We start from the raw sequence: 23,727 nt of genomic DNA on the forward strand, positions 1-23,727 counted from the left end.
GTATTTTTAGTAGAGACGGGGTTTCACCGTGTTAGCCAGAATGGTTTCAATCTCCTGACCTCGTGATCCACCCGTCTCAGCCTCCCAAAGTGCTGAGATTACAGGCGTGAGCTACCGCACCCAGCCCATAATTTGTTAAGAAAAAAAAATATTTTTCACTTTGAATTTTGTTTTTCTTTGCTCTCAAGTGTGCTTTGATTCTTTGCTTGTGTGGTAGAGGATGAAATGTGATTAGGCCAATTGAAAAATTGCTTGCTATTAATATTTTTCTAGGATTGTAAATAAAAAGCCTCTAATGAAGGAACTGGCTGTCACTGAGAGGCATTTAAGATATTTTAAATTTGTCTGTCCATGTCTCCTCATTACATATGATCCCTTCTTTCTCTTCCTTATTCCTTTTATTTTTTTAATGCAAATAAGGAATTTTGGTTTTTAGCCCCATTATAGAAATTCTCATGCATTTTGTTTTGTTGTTTTTAACCATGAATCAATGAATGAATAAATAACCCTAGAGAGGAGCAATTTAAAGGACTCTCCCTTTAAACACTTTTATCGATAAAAGTGAAGAATGAAATATTACCATTGCAGATTTGTGTTTTGCTCTTATATCTGTGTATCCTGGGAATGTTTAAGCCTCATTCTCACTTTAGTGTGAATTAATATTCAGCTAATTAGATCAGCACTTATCTATTATTTTATCATTGGGAGTTAACTAGCATTTAGATGGGGAAGGGAGGGATGGATTTTGCATGATTTGTATCGGTTTATGTTGAATTGTTGACTTTATTTATTACTGTTATTATTTTGAGATGGAGTTTTGCTCTTGTTGCCAAGGTTAGAGTGCAGTGGTGCAGTCTCCGCTCACTGCAACCTCCACCTCCCAGGTTCAAGCGATTCTCCTGCCTCAGCTTCCTAAGTAGCTGGGATTACAGGCATGTGCCACTACACCGACTGATTTTGTATTTTTAGTAGAAACGGGGTTTCTCCATGTTGGTCAGCCTGGTCTCGAACTCCCGACCTCAGGTGATCAGCCCACCTTGGCCTCCTGGTGTGTTGGGATTACAGGCGTGAGCCACCATGCCCGGCCAAATTGTTGACTTTAAAAAAACCATTTTGGATGTCTGGAAGAAAGAGAAATAGGTGTTAAGAAGGTTTAGACAGCATGATGGCTCACGTTTATAATCCCAGCATTTTGGAAGACTAAGGTGAGAGAATCACTTGAGCCCAGGAGTTTGAGACCAGCCTGGACAACATAATGAGAACCTGTCTCTAACACAATTACAAAATAATTAGCTGGGCATGATGGCATACTCCTGTGGTCCCAGCTACTTCCGAGGCTGAGGTGGGAGGATCGTGTGAGACCAGGAGATTGAGGCTGCTGTGACCCATGATTGTACCACTGTACTCCAGCCTGGGCGACAGAGCAAGACCCTGTCTCAAAAAAAAGGGGCAGTAGGGGGAAGGCACTGGTCCCTCTAATCTTCTCATCTTGCAGGGCCCGGGTCACTGCTGGATTCATATTCGGGTCAATTTCTAATAGGCAGATGACTCCCCAGCTGTGGGTCTCCATTTTATAGATTTCTCATGAGAGAAACGAATTCTGTGTTTAGTACCTGGAGTCAGGATTTGAGATGTAGTCTGGATTTAAGATGTCAGCTATTTATAGTTGTTTGGGAAGGGCAACTGCCTCAAACCTGGAGACAGACATTGGGGCTATGAAAAGTTAGTCTTGCTATCAAAGAAAAGGAAGCCCCTTGTCTTGTAGGGAGCTGCGCTTAGGCTCAAGCCTTGCACTGGTAGAAGGCAGAGCCCCACAATGAATGCATTGTAGCTACAATAGATTGTCTTGAAGTTAATACAGATGTTTATAAATTACCTTGATTAATTTAATTATATCTTAAATTCTGAACTTCCCATTATTGAGAAGTCATTTACCTACTGAGAGAAATAGATTATCCCAGCTAAGCTGACATTACCATTCCAGATGCAATGTAGTCATCATCTTAAGCAAGTTGAGGTTTCTGGGTAGGTGGGTTATTTACTGTCCAAAGCCCCAAGACTGGGATTCGGAACCCAAGAACTTACATGCTTTTTATCTATGTTGTACGTTTTCAAACCGAACTCTTTATTTATTATTAATTTTTTTTACCAATATGTTGCCAAAGCCAAAGCACTCTTCTACATTTTTTTTTAATCACTGAGACAGAAGGCTCACAAGAATCCTATGAGGCCAGAGTATGACCCATCCCTATTTTACAGTTGAGGAAACTGAGATGTAAAGAAGTTAAAAGGAATTAAAAAAAAAAAAAAGGAATTATTGTTAATATTTTGGTGTAGTAATGGTATTGCAATTAATTAATTAAATGAATCTTATATTTAGAGATGTATACTGAAGAATTTAAAATGTAGTAAAATCAAGTGAGGTGTTGGGGTTTGGAGGGCTTATAGATGAAACAAGATTGGCTATGTGTTGATAATTGTTGAAGCCGATGATGGATACCTGGGTGTTTATTCTATTATTTACTTTGTGTATATTTGAAAATTTTCATGATAACAAGTTGGAGGTCAAGGAGAGGGCTGCAGAACTCTTTGCAAGCAGCAAAGTTCTGACATTCCATCCCATCTGACTCTAAAAGCCCTCCCTTTTTTTTTTTTTTCTTCTTCACTTTTTTGAGACAGTTTCTCTCTTGTTGCCCAGGCTGGAGTGCAATTGCGTGATCTCAGCTCACCGCAACCTCCGCCTGCGGGGTTCACGCGATTCTACTGCCTCAGCCTCCCGAGTAGCTGGGATTACAGGCATGCACCACCACGACCGGCTAATTTTGTATTTTTAGTAGAGACGAGGTTTCTCCATATTGGTCAGACTGGTCTCAAACTCCTGACCTCAGGTGATCTGCCTGCCTCAGCCTTCCAACATGCTGGGATTACAGGCGTGAGCCACCAAGCCCGGCCAGCCCTCCCTTTTTCAAACTCCAGTGATACAACATGCTATTTTGGAAGGAGTAAGTTCCCTGTCATAGGAGATATTCAAATATGGTTCAAATGGCTTCCCAAATTTAGTTATATGTCACAGTATCCTACAGAGTTTAGGCCTACTCAGTCCTGATTTGGAGGAAGGGGTGCCAAAGGACAGTATGAAATTTCAGGGGGAAGATAACCAGTTTTTTCAAAACTTTCCCCCTTGGACATGCATTTGGGACCTCTTTACTAGATGATTTTAAAGTTTCTTCATACTTAGGAGCCTATAAAGTTGGGAAAATGACAAGACAAATAGCAAAATGTAAAAATAGAGCACCCTGGGAACAGTTTCTTTTCAGCTCAAAACCCAAAGCATAGGTTGCTAATGCTTTCATTGCAAAACTCAACTTCCTGCCCCTGCTTGACCTTTTTAGTTTAGATTGGTCACTTCTAGTTCAACACATGTGTTCTCCACCCTTTCCTTTGGTGGGGCAGGGGTATGACACCCATGTAAGTCTCCTTACATTTATTTTTTCTTATGTATTTAAAATATTTGTCACAGTACCATCTTGATATTTTCCTTATTTGGGGTGCTTTCAGAAAGTATCTTGGAGGAATAATGAGGATGGGTAGTTTCCTAAAGATAGGAAGAAGTTTGCCTAGCAAGATCTAGGTAATCAGGTCACATAGGTATTACAGAGAGCTGCTAGTTGCTCAAACTCTAGGAATTAATTAACTAGGCTGTCAGATAGGATTAGTTTTAGCAGAAACACGTTCCTATATCTTAGTTAAAAAATATAGGGGAAAGATTAAAGTAGTAAGCAAATGGATTATGAGAGATATGAGTCAGAAACTGGGTAAGCAATAATATGACTTGATCAGGGGATCAGAGAGTGGAGCTAGATTACTACAGTGTAGCATATCAACAGCTTTACTGATAGCATGCTATCTGAACTGACATGGCTTAGGCTACTTGCCAGTCTTAGGGCAGTCTAACTGCAGCATGGCTGAGGAAGTGTTCATCATTCCATTATACTCTAATCAAACCCCATCTAATAATTTTGTTTGAGTATATCCTAAGAGGAGCCACCAGTAAGGAAACTGAAGTTTGTCTTTTTTTTTTTTTTTTTTTTTTAAGACAGGGTCTCACACTGTTGCACCTAGGGTGGAGTGCAGCAGTGCGATCACGGCTCACTGTAGCCTCTATCTCCCATGCTCAAGTGATTCTTCTAATGCAGCCTCCTGAGTGGCTGGGACTACAGGTACACGCCACCACACCCAGCTAATTTTTTTGGGTTTTGTGAAGATGAGGTCTCCCTGTGGTGTAAGCCGTTGTGCCCAGCCTAGAGTATGTCTTGAAAAGAGAAGACTATAGTTTTCAGGATCTAGAACTTATGCCATTTAAGGAGCTGTTGGAGGTATTTTGTCTGAAGAAGAGAGTATTAATTGGAGTTAAATCACTGAATCTGAGTTTCTTTATCTGTGAAATAAAGTTGGCTAGACTAGATCCCTTTCATAAATAATAGTTAAAATTTGGGAAGTTGCCATGTGGAAGAGGAAGTGGACTTTTTTTTTTTTTTTTTAAAGGTTTTGTATTTTGGACATACATTTTCAAACCAATTCAGGAAGTAGAATACCTGAAAGTCATGGTGCTCTTATAAAACAGGATGAAATGTTGATATACTAATTTTTTCAGTATGTTAAATATATTAAGTATACTACTTTGTGTTACATTGGATGACAATCTGTGCTAGATTATAATAGAAACAACTGGTAGAAGGGTGGGTGTGGTGGCTTATGCCTGTAAACCCAGCGCTTTGGGAGGCCGAGGTGGGAGGATTGCTTGAGGCCAAGAATTCGAGACCAGTCTGGGGAACATAGGGAGACCCATGTCTATGGAAAAAAAAAAATAGCTGTGTGTGGTGACGCACGCTGGGACTACAGCTATTCTGTAGTCCCAGCTACTCAAGAAGCTGCAGTAGGAGGATCTCAAGCCCAGGAGTTTGAGGCTGCAGTGAGCTATGATGATAAGGCCCTTGTACTCCAGCCAAGGCTACAGAATGAGACCCTGTCTCTAAAAAACAAAGAAATAACTGGTAGTAAGGGCTGAAAGTTAAAATACATGGCATAGAAAAACTTAAAATTAAAGAAGTCCTATTTATTTGTTTGTTTTTGTTTTTTTGAAATGGGCTCGCTCTGTCACCCAGGCTCTGGAGTGTAGTGACGTGATCTCCGTGCACTGCAACCTCCACCTCCCAGATTCAAGTGATTCTCCTGGCTCAGCTTCCTGAGTAGCTGGGACTACAGGTGCATGCCACCATGCCCTGCTAATTTTTGTATTTTTAGTAGAGTTGGGGTTACACCATGTTGACTAGGCTGGTCTCGAGCTCCTGACCTCAAGTGATCCACCTGCCTCAGTCCCCCCAAGTGCTGGGATTATAGGCGTGGGTCACTGTGCCTGGCCAAACAAGTCCTATTTGTTTATATATTTTTTTCTGTGAATTGAGAATTCAGTTTAGTAGCTTAATTTTAAAATCCGTTGTCCTAAAAAGTAGAACAAGAACCAATGGGGAAGAAAATTCAGGGAGAAGATTTCATGGTTAAATATCTATAAAGGAACTTAGAAAGAGACATTTCATGATGGTTGCTTTCAGGTTGTGTTAAGAGAAAAACTTTAGACATATTTAACATAGTTTAACTCAGCAAAGAAGAGATCACAAATCAGGCAGCCCCTGAAGCAGAATGGGTTCAGGGAGACTCCAGTGAAGCCATGTGGTGGAAGATTTATGGTCAGAAAAGGAAAGTGATGTACAGAAAATGGAAATGAGGTACAGAAACAGCTGAATTGGTTATGGCTTGACGTTTGCCTTATTTGAACATGTTTTGAACAGTTGGCCACCCTTGATTGGCCGAAACTTGGTGATTGGCACAAGAATAGGTTACAGTTTGTTTACACATCCAGTTAGGTTACAGTTCACTATGCGTGGAGAAATTGTTAGGCTGAACTTAAAATGTGTTAGGAGGGAGGTTTAGGCTAAATTTAACAGTTGTAAACACAATTATTTGAGACATTGACTTAGAGGCTTGGCATGTGCCTGTTACAAATGCTATAGATAGGATTTTTTTTTTTTTTTTTAGATGGAGTCTCACTCTGTCGCCCAGGCTGGAGTGCAGTGATGCAATCTTGGCTCACTGCAACCTCCACGTCTCGGGTTCAAGCAATTCTCCTCTCTCAGCCTCCCTCCTGAGTAGCTGGGATTACAGGTGCCTGCCACCACGCCTGGCAAATTTTTGTATTTTTAGTAGAGATGGGGTTTCACCATTATTGGTCAGGCTGGTCTTGAACTCGTGACCTCAGGTGATCCACCCACCTCAGCCTCCCAAAGTGCTGGGATGACAGGTGTGAGCCACTGCGCCCGGCCCAGAATGGATTTTTGTATGAAAAAGTTCTAAGGCTTCTTGTTAGTGCTAAGATTTCATTTTGTTTGTGTACAGGAAAATAAAGTTTGGTTTGATGTAGACCAAAATAGGGAGATAAACTGAACACTGGTAATAGGCTGACTTTGGAAATCCATGGCACAATTCATTGGCACGGAGCTTTTAATTTTTCACACACCATTCATCTCTATTTACAAACTTTTCCCTGATATTTTTTATTGGAAAATAATATTGCAATGCCTATTCTTTATAATTACTTCACATGCTTAAGTGTTCATTTCCTGTAAGAATTTTGTGCTTTGTGGTAAAAACTCAACACAGAGGGTATTTTTCTTCTCACTCAGCAAGCTTACTTCCTGTTTCCATCTAGTGTCCTTTGTTTTATTAATAATAATCTAAATAGTTCCAATTTTTTGTGACCAAAACCAGTAAAAGACATAATACGTAAAACTGTCTTCTGGCAATTTAAGTTTAAATCAGGCTTTTAGTTAATAGCTGTGAATTTAACTACTTTGAGCAGATTTCAAAGAATTTTAGTAACAGATCAAATTATTTTCATAGAAGTGGCTTTGCAAAGTTCTGTGGTTGTAAACTCTTCCGAAAAGTTAATTGTATTAACATTTTAAACATATCCCCTTCGGCAAAATGTCTATTATTAATTTTAAAGAAGAGGGAAAGTTAAACAAAATGTCATTTTCATGGTCTGACTGAGTATATTTGAATAGTACATATAAGTTTCTTTGGGAAAAAGTCCAAATAAGGATGTAACCAACTTTCTTCTGAAAAGTAACGTGTATTTAATGTTTAAAGTGCATTTATTGAAAACTTGGTGTTGTGTTCCATATAATTTCTGGGCAATATGGCATGAACCTTGAACTTCTATAGGTATAAATCTTCCCCATATTCTTGTAATTACTTTACAGAGTATTAATGATAAATTTTTGTGAATTATTTTAAACCTTCACCACTTTCCTTAAACCTCCAAACTCACCACTGCCAACTCTCTACCATTTTTTTTCTTTTAAATTGAGGTCAAGGCCATCCATGTGTGAACTGCTCACCTCACATTTCCCTCATCTTTCTGGTTTGAAAGGAAGAGATGTTCCTTCCCTTTTCCAAAACTTAACTGTTTTTTTTGTTCCTGTTTGTTCCTGTCTTCCCCAAAGTTATTACTGTTTGTTTGTTTTGTTTTGTTTTGTTTTTGTTTTGTGAAGGCAGGGTCTTGCTCTGTCATCCAGGCTAGAGTGTAATGGCGTAACCTTGGCTAACTGCAACCTCTGTTTCCTAGGCTCAAGCCATCCTCCTGCCTCAACCTCCTGAGTAGCTGGGACTACAGGGGCATGCCATCATACCTAGCTAAGTTTTGTATATTGTGTAAAGATGGGGTTTCACTATGTTGCCTAGGCTGGTCTCCATCTCCTGGACTAGAGCTATCCACCTGCCTCCCAAAGTGCTAGGATTACAGATATGAGCTACCACACCTGTCTTTAAAGTTATTACTCTTTAAAAAGGAATTTGTACTCACTGCCTTTCCAGTCTCTTGCTCTCCTCCTGTTATTCCCATTATGTTATAGAATTGCCAATCCCTTGACCATATTCACCATTTAGCCCTTTTGCTTATTTTTTAAAAATTGACTACATCCTTTTCTTGAAACTTCTGTTGCCCTGGGTAAATCTACTTCCTATTTTTCTTCCTGTGATTTTTGACTCCTTTTTCTTTGTCTAGCCTTTAAACATAGGCATTCCTCCAAAGGTTTTGTTCTTGGTTGTCTTTAATAATGCTTTACTTGTTTTCCCTTGGCCAGTGCTTTATTCTTGAGGCTCCAGTTTACTTAGATTGAAAGCTACTGATCTAGACCCTTGTAGTAATGTGACTCCTTGGCTGTCTATGCTCGAGGTGCTGTGATGGTTAATTTTATGTTTCAGCTTGACTAGGCCATGAGGTGTCCAGATATCTGATCAGACATTATTCTGGGCATGTCTATGAGCGTGTTTTTGGGTCAGATTAATGTTTGAATTGGTCAGCTGGATAAAGCAAATTCCCTGCTTAATGTGAGTGAGCCTCATCCAATTAGTTGAACTGAGCCTCATCCAATTAGTTGAAGGCCTGAAGAATGACCCTCCCAAAAGTAAGGGGGAAGCTCCTCCTGCCTGACTGCCTTGAAGCTGGAACATCAATTTTTTTCCTGCCTTTGGACTAAAACGGAAGCGTTGGCCCTTCCTGGGTTTTGCAACTGCACCATTGCTCTCCTTTGTCTCCAGCTTGCCAACTGCAGATCTGGAGACTTGTCAGCTCATAATTGCATAAGCCATTCCATATATATGAAAATAAAGAGATGTCCCGGTTCTGTGCCTCACAGATACAGGCCCTTATGTCTCCTTTAGTTTCCCAAAGAGACTGTTTCCTCTTAATGGAGCTTGACCCAAAGACTGCTGACTGAGAATTTGCTGTCTCAGTGATCCTTATGGATGCTGACAGCAGTTAACAGAGAGTGAGTTCCCTGTAAAAAATTACAGAAATTAGATGATCGCTAAATCTTTGTCTCTAGCTCTGGAATAGAATATTTCTGGAGTAGAACATTTCTAGACGATGACCTAAACATCTACATGGATTTTCAAACACAACATATTTACTAGAGAACTTTGTATCTTCCCCTGCAAACTTCTTTCTTTGTTCCAGGTATTGGGCTAATGCATTGGCAGTGTTTTCTTATTGATTATCATATATCTCTTTCATTTGTTAAAAAATGTGTGTGGTTATACAATGTGAGGATTGCACATACTAATCATTTGTAGACTTCACCATTAAAGAACTTGAGCTAGAAAGGGGAGACAAGATGTGAATGTGTATAAATGCAGTACAAAATAGAAAGTCTTGAGTGCCACAGAAGAAAAGTCTGTGCAAGATCCATGGAGAAAAGAGATGATTTGATGCTTTGGTTTGTTTTTGTGGAGTCTGGAAGTGGGGTGGGAGTATGGGTGAAGGGAATAGGTGTAAAATATGTGTATTTTTTATTCCAGAAAGAGCAGAGGGAAAAACCCAAAACTGTTAATGTTTGAGGTGAAATATTGGCAGCATAGCTACTTTTTACCCTTTACAGACTTTAACATTTGAGTAAACTTTCCAGATTCTATTATTACCTTGATGTGTGACTAGATAATTATTATATTCAGTTTTTGTTAATTCAAACTCGTAACTTGAATAAAAGGAAGGACCTAATTCATGAGAGACACAGCAAAAAATACAACTATTATTATTTTTTTTAAATCCTAAAATGCCACCTAAGGAGATTCAGAATCTGTTTTTAAAATAAGTAAAACATGAAGAACAGTTCTTCAGGGAAAGATGATTCTTGGGTCAAGCAAAGCTTTAGGTTTTCCCAGCACTGCTCCCACAAAGGTCACAATGTTGCTTTTCACATTGTGTTTTTAAGGATTTGTAAGGATATTCTTTTGAGAGACAGATTAGCATAGTGATTAAGCATGTGACATTGAAGCCAGACTGCCTGGGCTGAAATTCACACTCTGCCTATATTAGCTGTATGACCTTGTGAGTTAATTAACTTATCTGTGCCTCATTTTTTCCATAAAATGGGAGTAATAATAGTTCCCACCTAATAGAGCCTTTTTGATAAATAAGTATATAAATGAATGAATGCCTCCAGATATATTTATTTAATTTTATATATATATATATAATTATTATTTTTTGAGACGGAGTTTTGCTCTTATTGCCCAGGCTGGAGTGCAATGGCACGATCTCGGCTCACCGCAACCTCCACCTCCCGGGTTCAAGCGATTCTCCTGCCTCAGCCTCCCAAGTAGCTGGGATTACAGGCATGCGCCACCACGCCTGGCTAATTTTGTATTTTTAGTAGAGATGGGGTTTCTCCATGTTGGTCAGGCTGGTCTTGAATTCCCGACCTCGGGTGATCCGCCCGCCTCGGCCTCCCAAAGTGCTGGGATTACAGGCATGAGCCATCGTGCCCAGCCAAAAATTAATAGATTTTTGACACATGTGGTGAAGGAAGTTTAAGAGGAAGGTGAAGGGAAAGGTCCAGAGGCCAGGATAGCTTGATTTGTGTTTTATAGGAACAGGATATGAATCAAGCTAACTGGAACATAGAAATCTTTAGGGAAGTTCTGGGAAATAAGATTGGATTAGATTGTGGCAGATTTGGAGTGTGAAACCAGAGGATTTGCTAGGAAATATAAAATCCCATTCTTTAGAGTAATATAGTCTATTTGTCATAGTGGTTGCTTCTGTAATACAAATTGATTGATATGTGATTGGTAACTATGAGACTGAGGTCAGTATAATGGGGAAGTAGCATTAGTTCAGACATAATCTTTCCCAGCATATTAACTTTTTGAAATAATCAGAAACGAACTTCTCACAACCTAAGAGAAAGCTTTAGCACTATATGAAGATATTAGGAAAACTGAGAATTCTGCAGAAGTGTCCTCTTATTAGTGAAAATGAGTGGCTTCAAGAACAGTTTCACATTCCACAGTATTAATCTGTCAGCTGTAACAATGTTTGCAGACCAAGAAGCTGCAAAAACATTTCTCTTTGAATTTTTTTTTTTTTTTTGAGACGGAGTCTCACTTTGTTGCCCAGGGTGGAGTGCAGTGGCGCGATCTCAGCTCACTGCAACCTCTGCCTCCCAGGTTCAAGCAATTTTCCCGCCTCAGCCTCCTGAGTAGCTTGAATTACAAGCACTTGACACCACGCCTGGCTAATTTTTGTATTTTTAGTAGAGACAAGGTTTCACCATGTTGGCGAAGCTGGTCTTGAACTCCTGACCTCAGGTGATCTGCCTGCCTTGGCCTCCCACAGTGGTACTGTACTTTTAACTTCATTGCAATTGGTGTTGACTAGAAGCATATGTCCTGAAGAATTCATATCTCAAATGAGGAAACAAGAGCCCCAGGGTTTTAGGCTTCAAAGGATGAAATGCTAGGTGCAAATGGGAGCAGACATTTAACTTTGCTAGTATTTTTATAAGGACCTGTTACTGTTTTAGTTAGGGCTTTGATTACAGAGTTATATTGATATAAAAAATTATTTTTATTTTTAGAGATGGGGCTTCACTGTGTTGCTTGGGCTGGCCTTGAACTTCTGGGCTCAAGTGACCCTCTTAATTTAGCTTCCTGGGTACCTGGGACTACAAGTGTGCAATGCCACACCTGGCTACAGTGGTATTCAGTAGTCCACCTTAACTCTCTTTTCCCCAAGAGACTTGTTACTTTTAGTTGTGGTTTTGTAGCACTTGAGGTATTTATTTTTTCTCCAAATGTGTATATCACATTCTAGCAGAAAGGGTTCTGACACGTTTTAAAGGAAGGAAACTCATAAAGGAATTGTTGACCTAAATTTTCAGTTTAATTTTCTCACACAGAATCATCTTGTGTGCTGAGGCAGGCAGATTGCTTGAGCCCAGGAGATTGAGATCATCCTGGGCAACATGGTAAAACCCCGACTCTACAAAAAATACAAAAATTAGCCAGGTGGGGTGGCCCATGCCTGTAGTCCCAGCAACTTGGAAGGCTGAGGTCACCTGACCTCAGGAGGTCAAAGCTGCAGTGAGCCATTGTTGAGTGACTGTGCTCTAACCTAGGCGACAGAGTGAGTCCTTGTCTCAAAAAACAAAGAAAAAAAAAGAATCTTTTTGTGCGCCATAGTCATTGAGATCTGTTATAGCTCTTGAAATGTACGCACTTTGTTCTCACTGAATTTTGAATTGAGAATATTCCAATTCTAATTTTAAAGGGAATTTGTATTTGAAATTTGCACCAAATCAAGTATTTTTATGTAGTGTCAAAACACTCTCAATGGACTCTGCTGTTTGGCTATGCTTGGGTGGTGAATTGATCTGCCTGAAAGCTGTAAACAGCTTTTGACCAGACGTAAACTTAGCTTTTTAGGGATTGTGAGGACGTTTGGGTAAGTTTATTAACCTAGAAAATGCCCATTCTCTTACATAAAAAACCATCTTCTTTCTTGGAATTTGGGGCCTAGATGAATATATAGAATTTCTGGCTGATTAGAAGAGTCCCAAATGGCCTTGATCTCTTCATATTCTTAAAACAGAGAATCCTTTAATTTCATTTAGTTGTAAAATTTCTAAAGTGTCTATTTTAGGAATATTTTGAATGGAAAGGTCGTTAGCATTCTATTCTTACTGACCAGTATAGCCTGTTTCTACTATTGAGCAAGTAAAACCAAGGAACTAAAATAAGGCTTAGTTGACATTACTTTTACAAAGATAGAAATATATAATTTAAAAATTTGTTATTGATATGATTTATTTGACCTCCATTGCTTTGTACATATTTTCATAAAAATGTGTTTGTGCTGTGCTGCTATGTAGCATTTTGTGGATCTTCCACTTTTAAAATAAAAACACTTTTTTAATTACAGAAAGACCCAAATGGGACCAGTAGTTTGCCAACTGGAAGTTCTCTTCTTCAAGAAGTTGAAGTACAGAATGAGGAGATGGCAGCTTTTTCTCGATCCATTACAAAGTAAGGAATTTTTCTTTATAAATGTTCATTTGAAAAATTCACTTGAAAACCAGTTTAGTGCTAATAATTCTAAAATTTTAAAAATTTTAATTATTTTCTTCTTGTGGCTAACATTTCAAGTCAAAGAGTTAATTGGCACGTTACCACCAACCACAGTTGAACTTGTATCTTCACCTGTTAGATTTCTTAATATTTGGAAGAAAAAATTGAGGTCAGACAGTAGACTTCTGATACTGTAATAACCAGTGAAAAATATGACTTACCTGTAAGTTTCAGTACACTTAAAAAATACCTACTTTTGTTTTAGAGAGACTTAATTTTGCTATAAACTTTCTAGCATTCAAAATACTGTTCGACTTATTTAAGAGATGATATTATAATAGGCAAGTTTAGAAGAGCAAATATATTTTCTGAAGTTTAGAAAAACACATTTATAGAATGTTCTCTCAATCTTAAATGTGTCTAATATTCATTATAGGTGAGGAAACTGAGACTCAGAGAAGTGACCTAACAAAGTTTACTTGGCTAGTCAGTAATATCAGTAACAGAACCAACTCTCTTTTGCTTCTGGTTAAGCATGTTTTCTTCCCATTAGATCACTATATTAGTCGTGACTTCTGTTACGAGTGCTAGAAACCCATCTTGAACTTAAAAAGGGTCATGTATTGGTTCACAACCCAAATAGCAGATAGAGGAAGGATGGGGCAGAGTTCATTAACAGCAAGATTCAGGAATTCATTACTATAAATCATCCCTCCTTCTTTCGATTCTCCTTGTCCACTCCATTTCCTTTCCTTCACCTTCCTCACTTTTCTTCCTCTGCCTTTCCTCCATGCAATTTAATGGTCTCAGTAGCAGAGAAGAAAAAGGAGTCCCCTTAGCTAGCCAGATAGGAAAATCCCATAGGAGGAAAGAGTGGAACAACAATCCTTGTGGCCAAGAGGATGAGAGATCTGTTATCTAAAAAAGGGAAGTAGATCACCACTGGGAGATTTTTTTCTGAATCCAGCATTGTCTTCAGTGTGGTCTGCTTTAAGCATAGCAGGATTTGGGGTTCCCAGGACATTTTTGAGTATGTACGTTATTTTAATGTTAAAGAACTTAATATTTAATGAGATTTTCTGGACCATTGGTGATATTTTATTAAAACTCTGTCTTCCTTTATGTTACCTTTTAACCAGCATTTCTTTTCTTCAGAATACCTTAGGAAAAAAATATTATCAGTAGAGTCACTTTTTCTTGGCAAAGGTTACTCTTCCCAAACAGGCCTTGTATTTTTCTGTTAGGCCATGTTAAGTAACTACTACATTTAAGCTTTGCAAGTTGAGAAGTTAGGCTCTCTGAGACCTACCTTTTTTCTCCCATTTGAATCTTAGAGCTATTTATACAAACTCTGCCACTAATTGAAAATGATTGTTTTTGTTTACACACACACACACACACTTAAATGTGATACGAAACTGCGAATGGACTAAAGAGAATGAGTTCTCTTTGTAATTTTATTTTCATTAGTAGACTATGACTGCAACAAATACTAGAGCAGTAAGAAGTACTGGTGTTTTTGAAGGCATGTTCTAGGAACTACACTTGTTCCCCTGTGGTGACCATGGAGATTGAGATGAGGAGATGTACTTTGAAATTAGTGGCTCTATTTTTTCCATTATGCTCATTTTGCAGTGGATTTTTAAAACAAGTATGTAGGCTTTTAATTAACCAGTTCTTTGCTTTTTGAGATCTCCTAAACTTATTCATTTATTCATTTAAATTCAGCTGTGAAATTAGTGTCAGGCTGTCAGAATGTTATTTGTTTATAGTTAAGATAAAATATAAAACAGACTTGGAATTTATTACCAGTTCTAGGTATTGGTTTTTGTTGTTGTTGTTTCTCATCTGTGAAATTGAAGAGTTGGACTAGTGATTTCAAAGATCTCTTTCAGTTTAAGATTCTGTAATACATTGATTCAGGACTACTTTTCATTATTACTGAGTTTTTTGTCTTATTTCTTTCCTTTTACACCTATCATAATTGACAAAGCTTGCTATATCTACTAGTTACAGGTGCTGAAAAGGTTCTTTTTTTTTTTGAAATGGAGTTTTCACTCTTGTTGCCTAGGGTGGAATGCAGTGGTGCTATCTCGGTTCACTGCAACCTTTGCGTTCCAGGTTCAAGCGATTCTCCTGCCTCAGCCTCCTTAGTAGCTAGGACTGTAGGCATGTGCCACCATGCTCAGCTAATTTTTTTTGTATTTTTAGTAGAGACGAGGTTTCACTACATTGGCCAAGCTGGTCTTGAACTCCTGACCTCAGGTGATCTGCCCACCTCGGCCTCCCAAAGTGCTGGCATTACAGGTGTGAGCCACCGCACCCGGTCGAGAAAGTTCTTCTAATAGTGTTAAATACCAGTAGAAGTTATTGCCACTTTATTTGTGGTCCTTTAGGATAAGATGAGAAACCACATTCTACACCTGTCTTTCTGAATAGCTTTATGGTCATATAATATTCATATATTCATATATATACTATTTTTATCCTATACTAGTATCTTGACCCCAAAAACTTCCTGTATGTCTTCAAGGACTTCAACTCTGCGTTTGGTTAATTTTATTCTAAACAGTGCTGACTATACTTTCCTATAGAATAATATTAATTTATTTGAAATTTTTCAAAACCCTCATTTTTATCTCTTTTCCTCTTTTTGTATTCTGATTTTGCATGATTTGGTTATCTGTGCAGAATTTTAGTCTGATTGAGCACACAAAAGTAGAAAAATAAACCATAAAGGATTTTCGTTTCTGCATAGAGATACTGAATTTCCTGAACTGTAGAGCCACACTAAATAGACAAAGCCTTTTATTTGGGTGATAGGGAAGTGGAAATTTTAGAGAAAATAAAAATTAGAGTTAAATACTCTTTATAGATAGTTACTTAAGAACATCAAACTGTAATGTGTGGCTTAGAGTATCCATAAAAATACCTTATCTGGTCTATGTTTAAAGTGAATAATTTACTCAGTCAGCAGTTATTCATTTAATAATTTCATTTGATTTTGTATGTTTAAACGTTTAAAGATTTAGTTACAAAAAAACCCCACAAAAAAACCTCAATTGTAAGGAATCTTAAATCTTAGGTGTTTTGTGGTTTTTGGCAATTTTTATAAAGCAAACAAACCATGGATTAGAAGAAATCAATTTTACAGAAAAAGGTAATTAGTGTATTTTCTGGATCTGATATCTTCCATGGTACCAAGTAAATACGAAAAGGACTCATTATAAAAACATTTCTTAAATTGTGATAAAATATACGTAACAAAAATTACCATTTTAACTGTTTATAAGTGTACGGTTCAGTGACATAATTACATTCACATTGTTGTGTAAAAGAAAGGACTTATTTTAGAAAGGGAAATGCAGGTTTCCTCCTCTCAAACAAAGCTAAGTTTTATCACTGGAATTTTTGTCTAATAAATTCTTGTCTTAGTGATCAAGAATTTCTGCTTTTACTTTTGTCATCCTTAACGGTTTCTGAAAATTGAAAGCTTGCTTAGATGTAGAAAAAATTCTCTAACATTTTATACATTAATTTCATGATTTGATGTGAGCATCTGTCTTAGTGTTTGTATTACTATAAAGGAATGCTTAAGACTGAGTAATTTATAAAGAATAGGTGTATTATATTTTTAATATTGGATCCTTTGTGTTGCTTAAGATTTCAGTGCAAAAACCAGATTCCTTCACTAACTCATTTATTTGACAAGAAGGTTAAAGCACTTACCATGTACTAGGCACTGTTCTAAATGCTTTATAAACTAAATTCACATAATTCTCACAACAACCCTATCAGGTAAGTAGTAGTATTACCCCGTTTGTAGAAGAAAAAACCGAAGCAACAAGGAAATTTAATAACTTGTCAAGTTCACACAGCTAATAAGTAGTATAATCAGGATTCAATCTAAGGTAATCTGGCTCTAGAGGCTATGCACTAATGGTTACATGTGCTGCCTCTCCAGAACCTTTTTCTGTCATCTCAAGCTGTTTATTCTACTTATGTGACCTGATTATTTTAATCTCTACAGAAGCAAGTATACAATACTTCTAGCATTCATTCCATTCATAGCCCTATGAAAAGCAGGAAGGAGGACCGTCTTCTAACCTCTAGAAAAAAGTCAGTTTAAAGAGCTCACAAGTGTAAAGAAGTTATCAAATCTTTGTCTTATGATAACAGCAGTGCTGGCTGGAGATGAGCCATACACCACATTCATGTATTTAATTTTAAACTGTGTTGCTCCTATGAATACCTTCACAGGCAGTTCTTTCAATTCCCTAAGTTTCAGAAATCACTTTGAGGGAAGAAAGGCCTTGTAGCACTGTAAAAAACCATTGTCTATATTTTGTTCATTATCTAGCAGCCAAAACAATGTTTGTAGGAAAAAGGTCCTTAGAAGAAAAGAATTTTTTAAGACAACCAACTTTTTATCCTTTTGGCCATTACAGTTTTAGGACTACATTGCCTATAGAATCATTTAAAAGGTACCATTTTGTGTAATTGTACTGTGTGGCAAAAGATTTTTAAGCAGAGGACCTCATTTAAAATGCCATTTATCCAAGCATGTGCTTGGGTAGTGTTGATAATGTTACCAAAGATATCCTGGCAGTAGTTCATCTCTTCCTTTTCCTTGGGTTTCTTCTATTTAAAAGGAAAATGCTGGTATTTGGAGTTTCAACAGCAGTTCATTCATTGCAGTTTCATGAGCTGCTTGAGTTGGACAAAGACACAGAACTGAGTGGCTGTAAACATGTAAAGCCTTGTTCAGAGCCCTCAAATGAAGTTTTTTTAAAAAGAATTTAATTTCTTCTTTCTTGTGAACAGATTGAAGACCAAATTTCCATATACTAATCACCACACAAACCCAGGCTATTTGTTAAGTCCAGTCACAGCGCAAAGAAACATATGCGGAGAAAATGCTAGTGTGAAGGTCTCCATTGACATTGAAGGATTTCAGCTACCAGTTACTTTTACGTGCGATGGTAGGTTTATGGTTCCTCAAGCCTCTTGTTTTGCTCTGTTAGGGGGAAATGTTTAAAATATCAATATTATCATTCTTTTAATAAACCAAGTTTGTTATGTGTCTTTTTGGCATTCATATGGATAGTTTTCTCGTTAGAACTAGTGGGGTCAGGTTACCTTTATAAATAGATAATTATCTGAAAAGTGCTGAATAACTTTTGTTAATCAGTGGCTCTTGGCCAAGGCTGAAAAGCATTAGATAGAAAAGCTAATTATAATTTAATTCTTTATTTTTCTCCTTCATTTTATGACAGGAAGCATGCTTGCTTATAAAGAGCTGTCAGTGAAATTGAAATTCCAGATATCTTGCTAAGTTCTTCAGTGGAGAAGATAATTCTCTTTTATTTTAACCCTTTCTTCCAAACTTGGTATGGGTATCCTCTCTAGAGATGTATTCCCAAAGTCTAGGAAATTTTTTTTATAGTTTTAAAAACTAATTTTATTTCCTTGCAGTTTATTGCATTTCATAATATATATTATCTTAACGGGATTCCAACCAAGGAATGAGATCCTGTATTTCTACAGTACTTTGGCCTAAGAATTATGCCGTTTTTATTCTTTAATGGTTATGACTAGGAATGTGTCTAATATTCAGATACATTCTTTCTAGCTTTGTACTTTTGAAGGCCCTTTGAAAAAATATAAATCTGAAACAGAAAACCATTAGCTACTGTAACAATTATTCTTTTAGTTGTTAAAGGAAAAGTTTTGTGTTTTTTGTTGTTGTTGTTTTTTGAGAGAGAGTCTCACTCTGCCACCCAGCCTGGAGTGCAGTGGCATGATCTTGGCTCACTGCAGTGAGGGTGAAAGAGTTAGACCCCATCTCGAAAATATAGCCTACCTGCTGTATTTTTATTTTTCATTGGAAAATATACCAGGCAAATGTCAAACATTTAAAATGGTGAATCTTTTTCTTATAATTCATTTTAAATCATTGTTTGCTAGATATTGCTAAATATCATCTGTGGGGGATTGTTTCCAGGACCCCCTTCAGATACCAAAATCCCAGGATGCTCAAATCCCTGATATAAAAGACATAGTATTATCATATAACTGAGGCACATCCTCCTGTATACCTTATTTATTTTTGGTTTAATTTTTAAGTTTTTAACTTGTATGGGTACATAGTAGGTATATATATATTTATGGGGTACATGTGATTTTTTTTAAAGTATCAAAGGGAAAGGGTAGCGTGATGTTTTGATACAGGCATACAATGTGTAATACTCCTGTATATTTTAAATCATCTCTAGATTAGTTATAATACCTAATACAATGTAAATGCTATGTAAGTATTTGCTATACTGTATTGTTTAAGGAATAATGACAAGAAAAAAGTGTGTACATATTCAGTACAGATGCAGTTTTTTTCTTTTCAAGTATTTTTGTTCCATGATTGGTGAATCCACAGATGCAGAACCAATATATATAGAGGGCCAACTGTATTAGGTTAAAAAAAAATTATTAAAATTAGCTTCACCTCTTTCCATTTACTTTTTTCAATGTGGCAACTAGAAAATTTGAAATTATATATGTGGCCTACATTTGTGGACTGCATTATATTTCTATTGTATACTGCTGTCTTAAATTATAAGTAATACAGTCTTGAATAAATATAAATGAGCAAAGTGCAAATAATGACTAACTCTTTTACAGTGAGTTCTACTGTAGAAATCATTATAATGCAAGCCCTTTGCTGGGTACATGATGACTTGAATCAAGTAGATGTTGGCAGCTATGTTCTGAAAGTTTGTGGTCAAGAGGAAGTGCTGCAGAAGTAAGTTTATTTAACTACTGAGCAACGTCCTTGGAAATTTCATTTTTAATGGTTTAACCTAGAAAAATTTCAAGTTAAATTTATAATGCAGAAATACGTTGGGTCTTATTGAATTGATTTATTGAATCAATAAACTTTTATTGAAATATATGATGTCTAAGGTGTCATGTCTAAGACAGTGGTGGGGTTTCAGAGATAAGTGAGACATTGTATTCCCTTAAGGAGCTTGTAGTCTTTACAGGAAGAATTTCAGGAAGTTGATTAATAAGTGATATAATGGATCTTTCTTACTGTAAAGAGTCAATAGTCACATCATTATAGACTCTATTTTCCTCTTGCAATGTGCACTGTTACTTTATGCACAGTAGTCAGCTGTGATTTCCTTTTAGTTGCCTGAAATAATCATTATATGAATCTTTTTCTTACCCAGGTATTTATTATATCTTTTTTTTTTTTTTTTTTTTTTGAGACGGAGTTTCACTCTTGTTACCCAGGCTGGAGTGCAATGGCGCAATCTCGGCTCACCACAACCTCTACCTCCTGGGTTCAAGCGATTCTTCTGCCTCAGCCTCCCGAGTAGCTGGGATTACAGGCATGCGCCACCACGCCTGGCTAATTTTGTGTTTTTACACAATACAGCCTGTTGGTCAGGCTGGTCTCGAACTCTTGACCTCAGGTGATCCACCCGCCTCGGCCTCCCAAAGTGCTGGGATTACAGGTGTGAGCCACTGTGCCCAGCCTTGTAATTCATTATATCTAGCATTTAGTCCAGTTGTTTTACAGATTTTATTCTCCTAGGCTGCTAGAAATGCCCTGTCCCGATTTTTCTTATTTCCTTCTTCATCTTTGTCTTCATCTTCTCTCTTTTTTACATTGACTCTTCTCGTACAGAATAATTTCTCTGTTTAAATGCTCAGACGTGATTTTAAAACTGTCTCTGTTTTACCATTCTCTTCAATTTCTGATGCAGGTGCAATTTAAATTTTACCCTCACCTTTATAATTTTTAATTTGAATAGAATAGTGAATAATTAATATATCTTAACAGTAATCATTGCCTTGGAAGTCATGAGCATATTCAAAACTGTCGAAAATGGGACACAGAAATTAGACTACAACTCTTGACCTTCAGTGCAATGTGTCAAAATCTGGCCCGAACAGTAAGTGTGTACCTTATAACTGAATTCCATTTGTTTGAATCTGAATAATTCTGCTAATTTGCCAATTTTCAACTTGTACATTTTTCATGATTTCATGGTTGGAATGGGGTGATGAACTCATCCTCAACAGGAATCTTCTTAGCAAATGAGGGGAGATGTTCAGTCATGGAGGTTTAGGTAACATAGTCCTTAGAGGTACAGGCATATTTGAAAATCAAAGTGGAGAAATTAAAAGTTTGGTTGGTAATAGCTTTATACAAGAGTGAAAACATCAGGGTGAGTCAGGGAAAAATGGGGAAGAAGGAAAAATTTTGAATACTAAATATGGGTTGGGGATGAAAAGAAAATCCACACTGACCTTTGTACCAAACTGAGAAAAATAAATTATTCATCACAACATGAAAACTAATTCCCTGTTTTAAAAGTTCACTACTTTCAGTAGGTGGATGTTCTTTAAAAAAAAAAAAGTGCTTTCAATGCTTTCTTTTGAGGTTAAAGCAAAATAGAATGCAGCAAATTTAGCCATTTTGTTTTACTTCATGAACCCTTGATGAACTTAAAATTGAATTTTTAATCTCTAAAGAGAATTATTCTTCCTTTGTTAGAATTTTGGATGGAAAAATATCAGTGATGTCTGCTTTCTTTTTTTCTTGGTTTTCTTGAGTTTTGCTTTTATGTTAGGTAGAATTCATTTCAGTTGGGTAAAGACTATTTCATAAAATTTAGTACATTTTGGCAGTCATTGGTAACTTTTCTTTTCAGTTTCTTAAGGAATGATGTTCTTTTTTTTTTTCTTTTGGAGACAGAGTTTCCCTCTGTCATCCAGGCTGGAGTGCAATGGCGTGATCTTAGCTCACTGCAACGTCTGCCACCCACCCTCAAGCGATTCTCATGCCTCAGCCTCTGGAATAGCTGGAACTGTGGGCATGCACCAACCCACCCAGCTAATTTTTTTTTTTTTTTTTTGTATTTTTAGTAGAGATGGGGTTTTGGTGTGTTGGCCAGGCTGGTCTCGAACTCCTGGCCTCAAATGATTCACCTACCTTGGTCTCCCAAAGTGCTGGGATTACAGGCATGAGCCACCATGCCCTGCCAGGAATGATGTTCTTGACTACATTTGCATAATGTAGACTTAGGGTAGAAGAGTGAGTACCTTGTTCATGATGGGGAGTGGGAGGAAAATTTGATTATCATTAGAAAAAATAATGCAGAAATTTAAATGACCTCCATCTGTTTTCTACCCCATATGCATTTGGCTGTCAGCCATCTTTAGTGTTAGCTCTCTATTCTCTATATATAGAACAGAAATAGTTTTTGTTCCAAAAGCTATTTATATATCTGAAAGTAGACTTGAAAGCATTTATGTTTTCCATTTAAAAAACAAGTTTTTTTTCAGGATGTTGACTCACTTTTTTTCTGAGTCAGTTACAAATAATATTTAATTCTGATAGAATTTTATTTTCAGTTCTCAGAAAAACACTTTAGTTTCGAGATTTTATCATACACTTAACTATATTTAATTTGACAATAGAAAGACCAAAGAGTGGATGTGATTTTTTTGTGTATATGTGTTTGTTTAGGCAGAAGATGATGAAACACCCGTGGATTTAAACAAACACCTGTATCAGATAGAAAAACCTTACAAAGAAGCCATGACGAGGTATATAATCTAAAGCATTAATTGCAGGTTTTCAGACTTTGTTTTTGGATGCAAATACACTTATTTTGGTGATTAAAACAATCATTTTGTGTGTAGCATCCTTCAGCCACAATAACTGTTGTTTCTTTCAGACACCCTGTTGAAGAACTCTTAGATTCTTATCACAACCAAGTAGAACTGGCTCTTCAAATTGAAGTAAGTCTTAATTCACATTTTGGCATAATGACTTAAAGATTCTTGCTTCTTCTTTCTCTTAAATGGTAGTGTTGGCATTGGATTAAATATTTTAGGACTTTTAAGACTATATTCTTCTTTTTAATTTATAAAGAAAATAGGTTTAATTGACTTACAGTTCAGCATGACTGAGGAGGCCTCAGGAAACTTAAATCATGGAAGAAGGCACCTCTTCACAGGGCAGCAAGAGAGAATGAGTGTCAAGCGAACGGGGCCCATTATAAAATCATCAGATCTCATGAAAACTCACTCACTATCATGAGAACAGCATGGGGGAAACCACCCCCATGATTCAGTTATTGCCACCTGGTCCCACCCTTGACACGTGGGGATTATTACATTTCAAGGTGAGATTTGCGGGGGACATAGAGCCAAACCACATCATTGTGCCCCTGGCCCCTCCCAAATATCATGTCCTCACATTTCAAAACACAATCATGCCCTTCAAATAGTCTCCCAAGGTCTTAACTCATTCCAGCATTAACCCAAAAGTTCAAGTCCGAAGTCTCATCTGAGACAAGGCAAATCCCTTCCACCTATGAGCCTGTAAAATCAAAAGCAAGTTAGTTACTTCCTGGATACAATGGAGGTACAGGTGTGGGGTAAATACATCCGTTCCAAATGGGAGAGATTGGCCAAAACAAAGGGGCTACAGGCCCCATGCAAGTCCAAAATCCAATAGGGCAGTCATTAAAGCTTAAAGACTTTTTTTGAGGCTGTGTCTCCATGTGTTGCTCAGGCTGGAGTGCAGTGGCACGATCTCGGCTCACTGCAACCTCTGCCTCCTGGTTCAAGTGATTCTCCTGCCTCAGCCTCCTGAGTAGCTGGGATTAGACGCATGCATCACCATGTCTGGCTAATTTTTATATTTTTTAGTAGAGATAGGGCTTCACCATGTTGGCCAGGCTG

General features: G+C 37.3%; 1 protein-coding gene across 2 annotated transcripts in view; it reads left to right on the forward strand.

Annotated features, from left to right (window-relative positions):
- Positions 1–23,727, forward strand: part of PIK3C2A (phosphatidylinositol-4-phosphate 3-kinase catalytic subunit type 2 alpha) — a 122,979-nt gene that overhangs the window by 38,641 nt on the left and 60,611 nt on the right. For both annotated transcript variants that reach the window (XM_024254724.3, NM_001132154.1), the window contains 6 exon segments: positions 12,821–12,924; positions 17,791–17,948; positions 19,645–19,765; positions 20,813–20,924; positions 22,505–22,584; positions 22,716–22,779. In XM_024254724.3, coding sequence (XP_024110492.1) covers positions 12,896–12,924; positions 17,791–17,948; positions 19,645–19,765; positions 20,813–20,924; positions 22,505–22,584; positions 22,716–22,779 — 564 coding nt within the window. In that variant the 5' untranslated portion in view covers positions 12,821–12,895.

Source organism: Pongo abelii, chromosome 9 (assembly GCF_028885655.2).
Source record: "Pongo abelii isolate AG06213 chromosome 9, NHGRI_mPonAbe1-v2.0_pri, whole genome shotgun sequence".
Lineage (NCBI taxonomy): Eukaryota > Metazoa > Chordata > Mammalia > Primates > Hominidae > Pongo > Pongo abelii.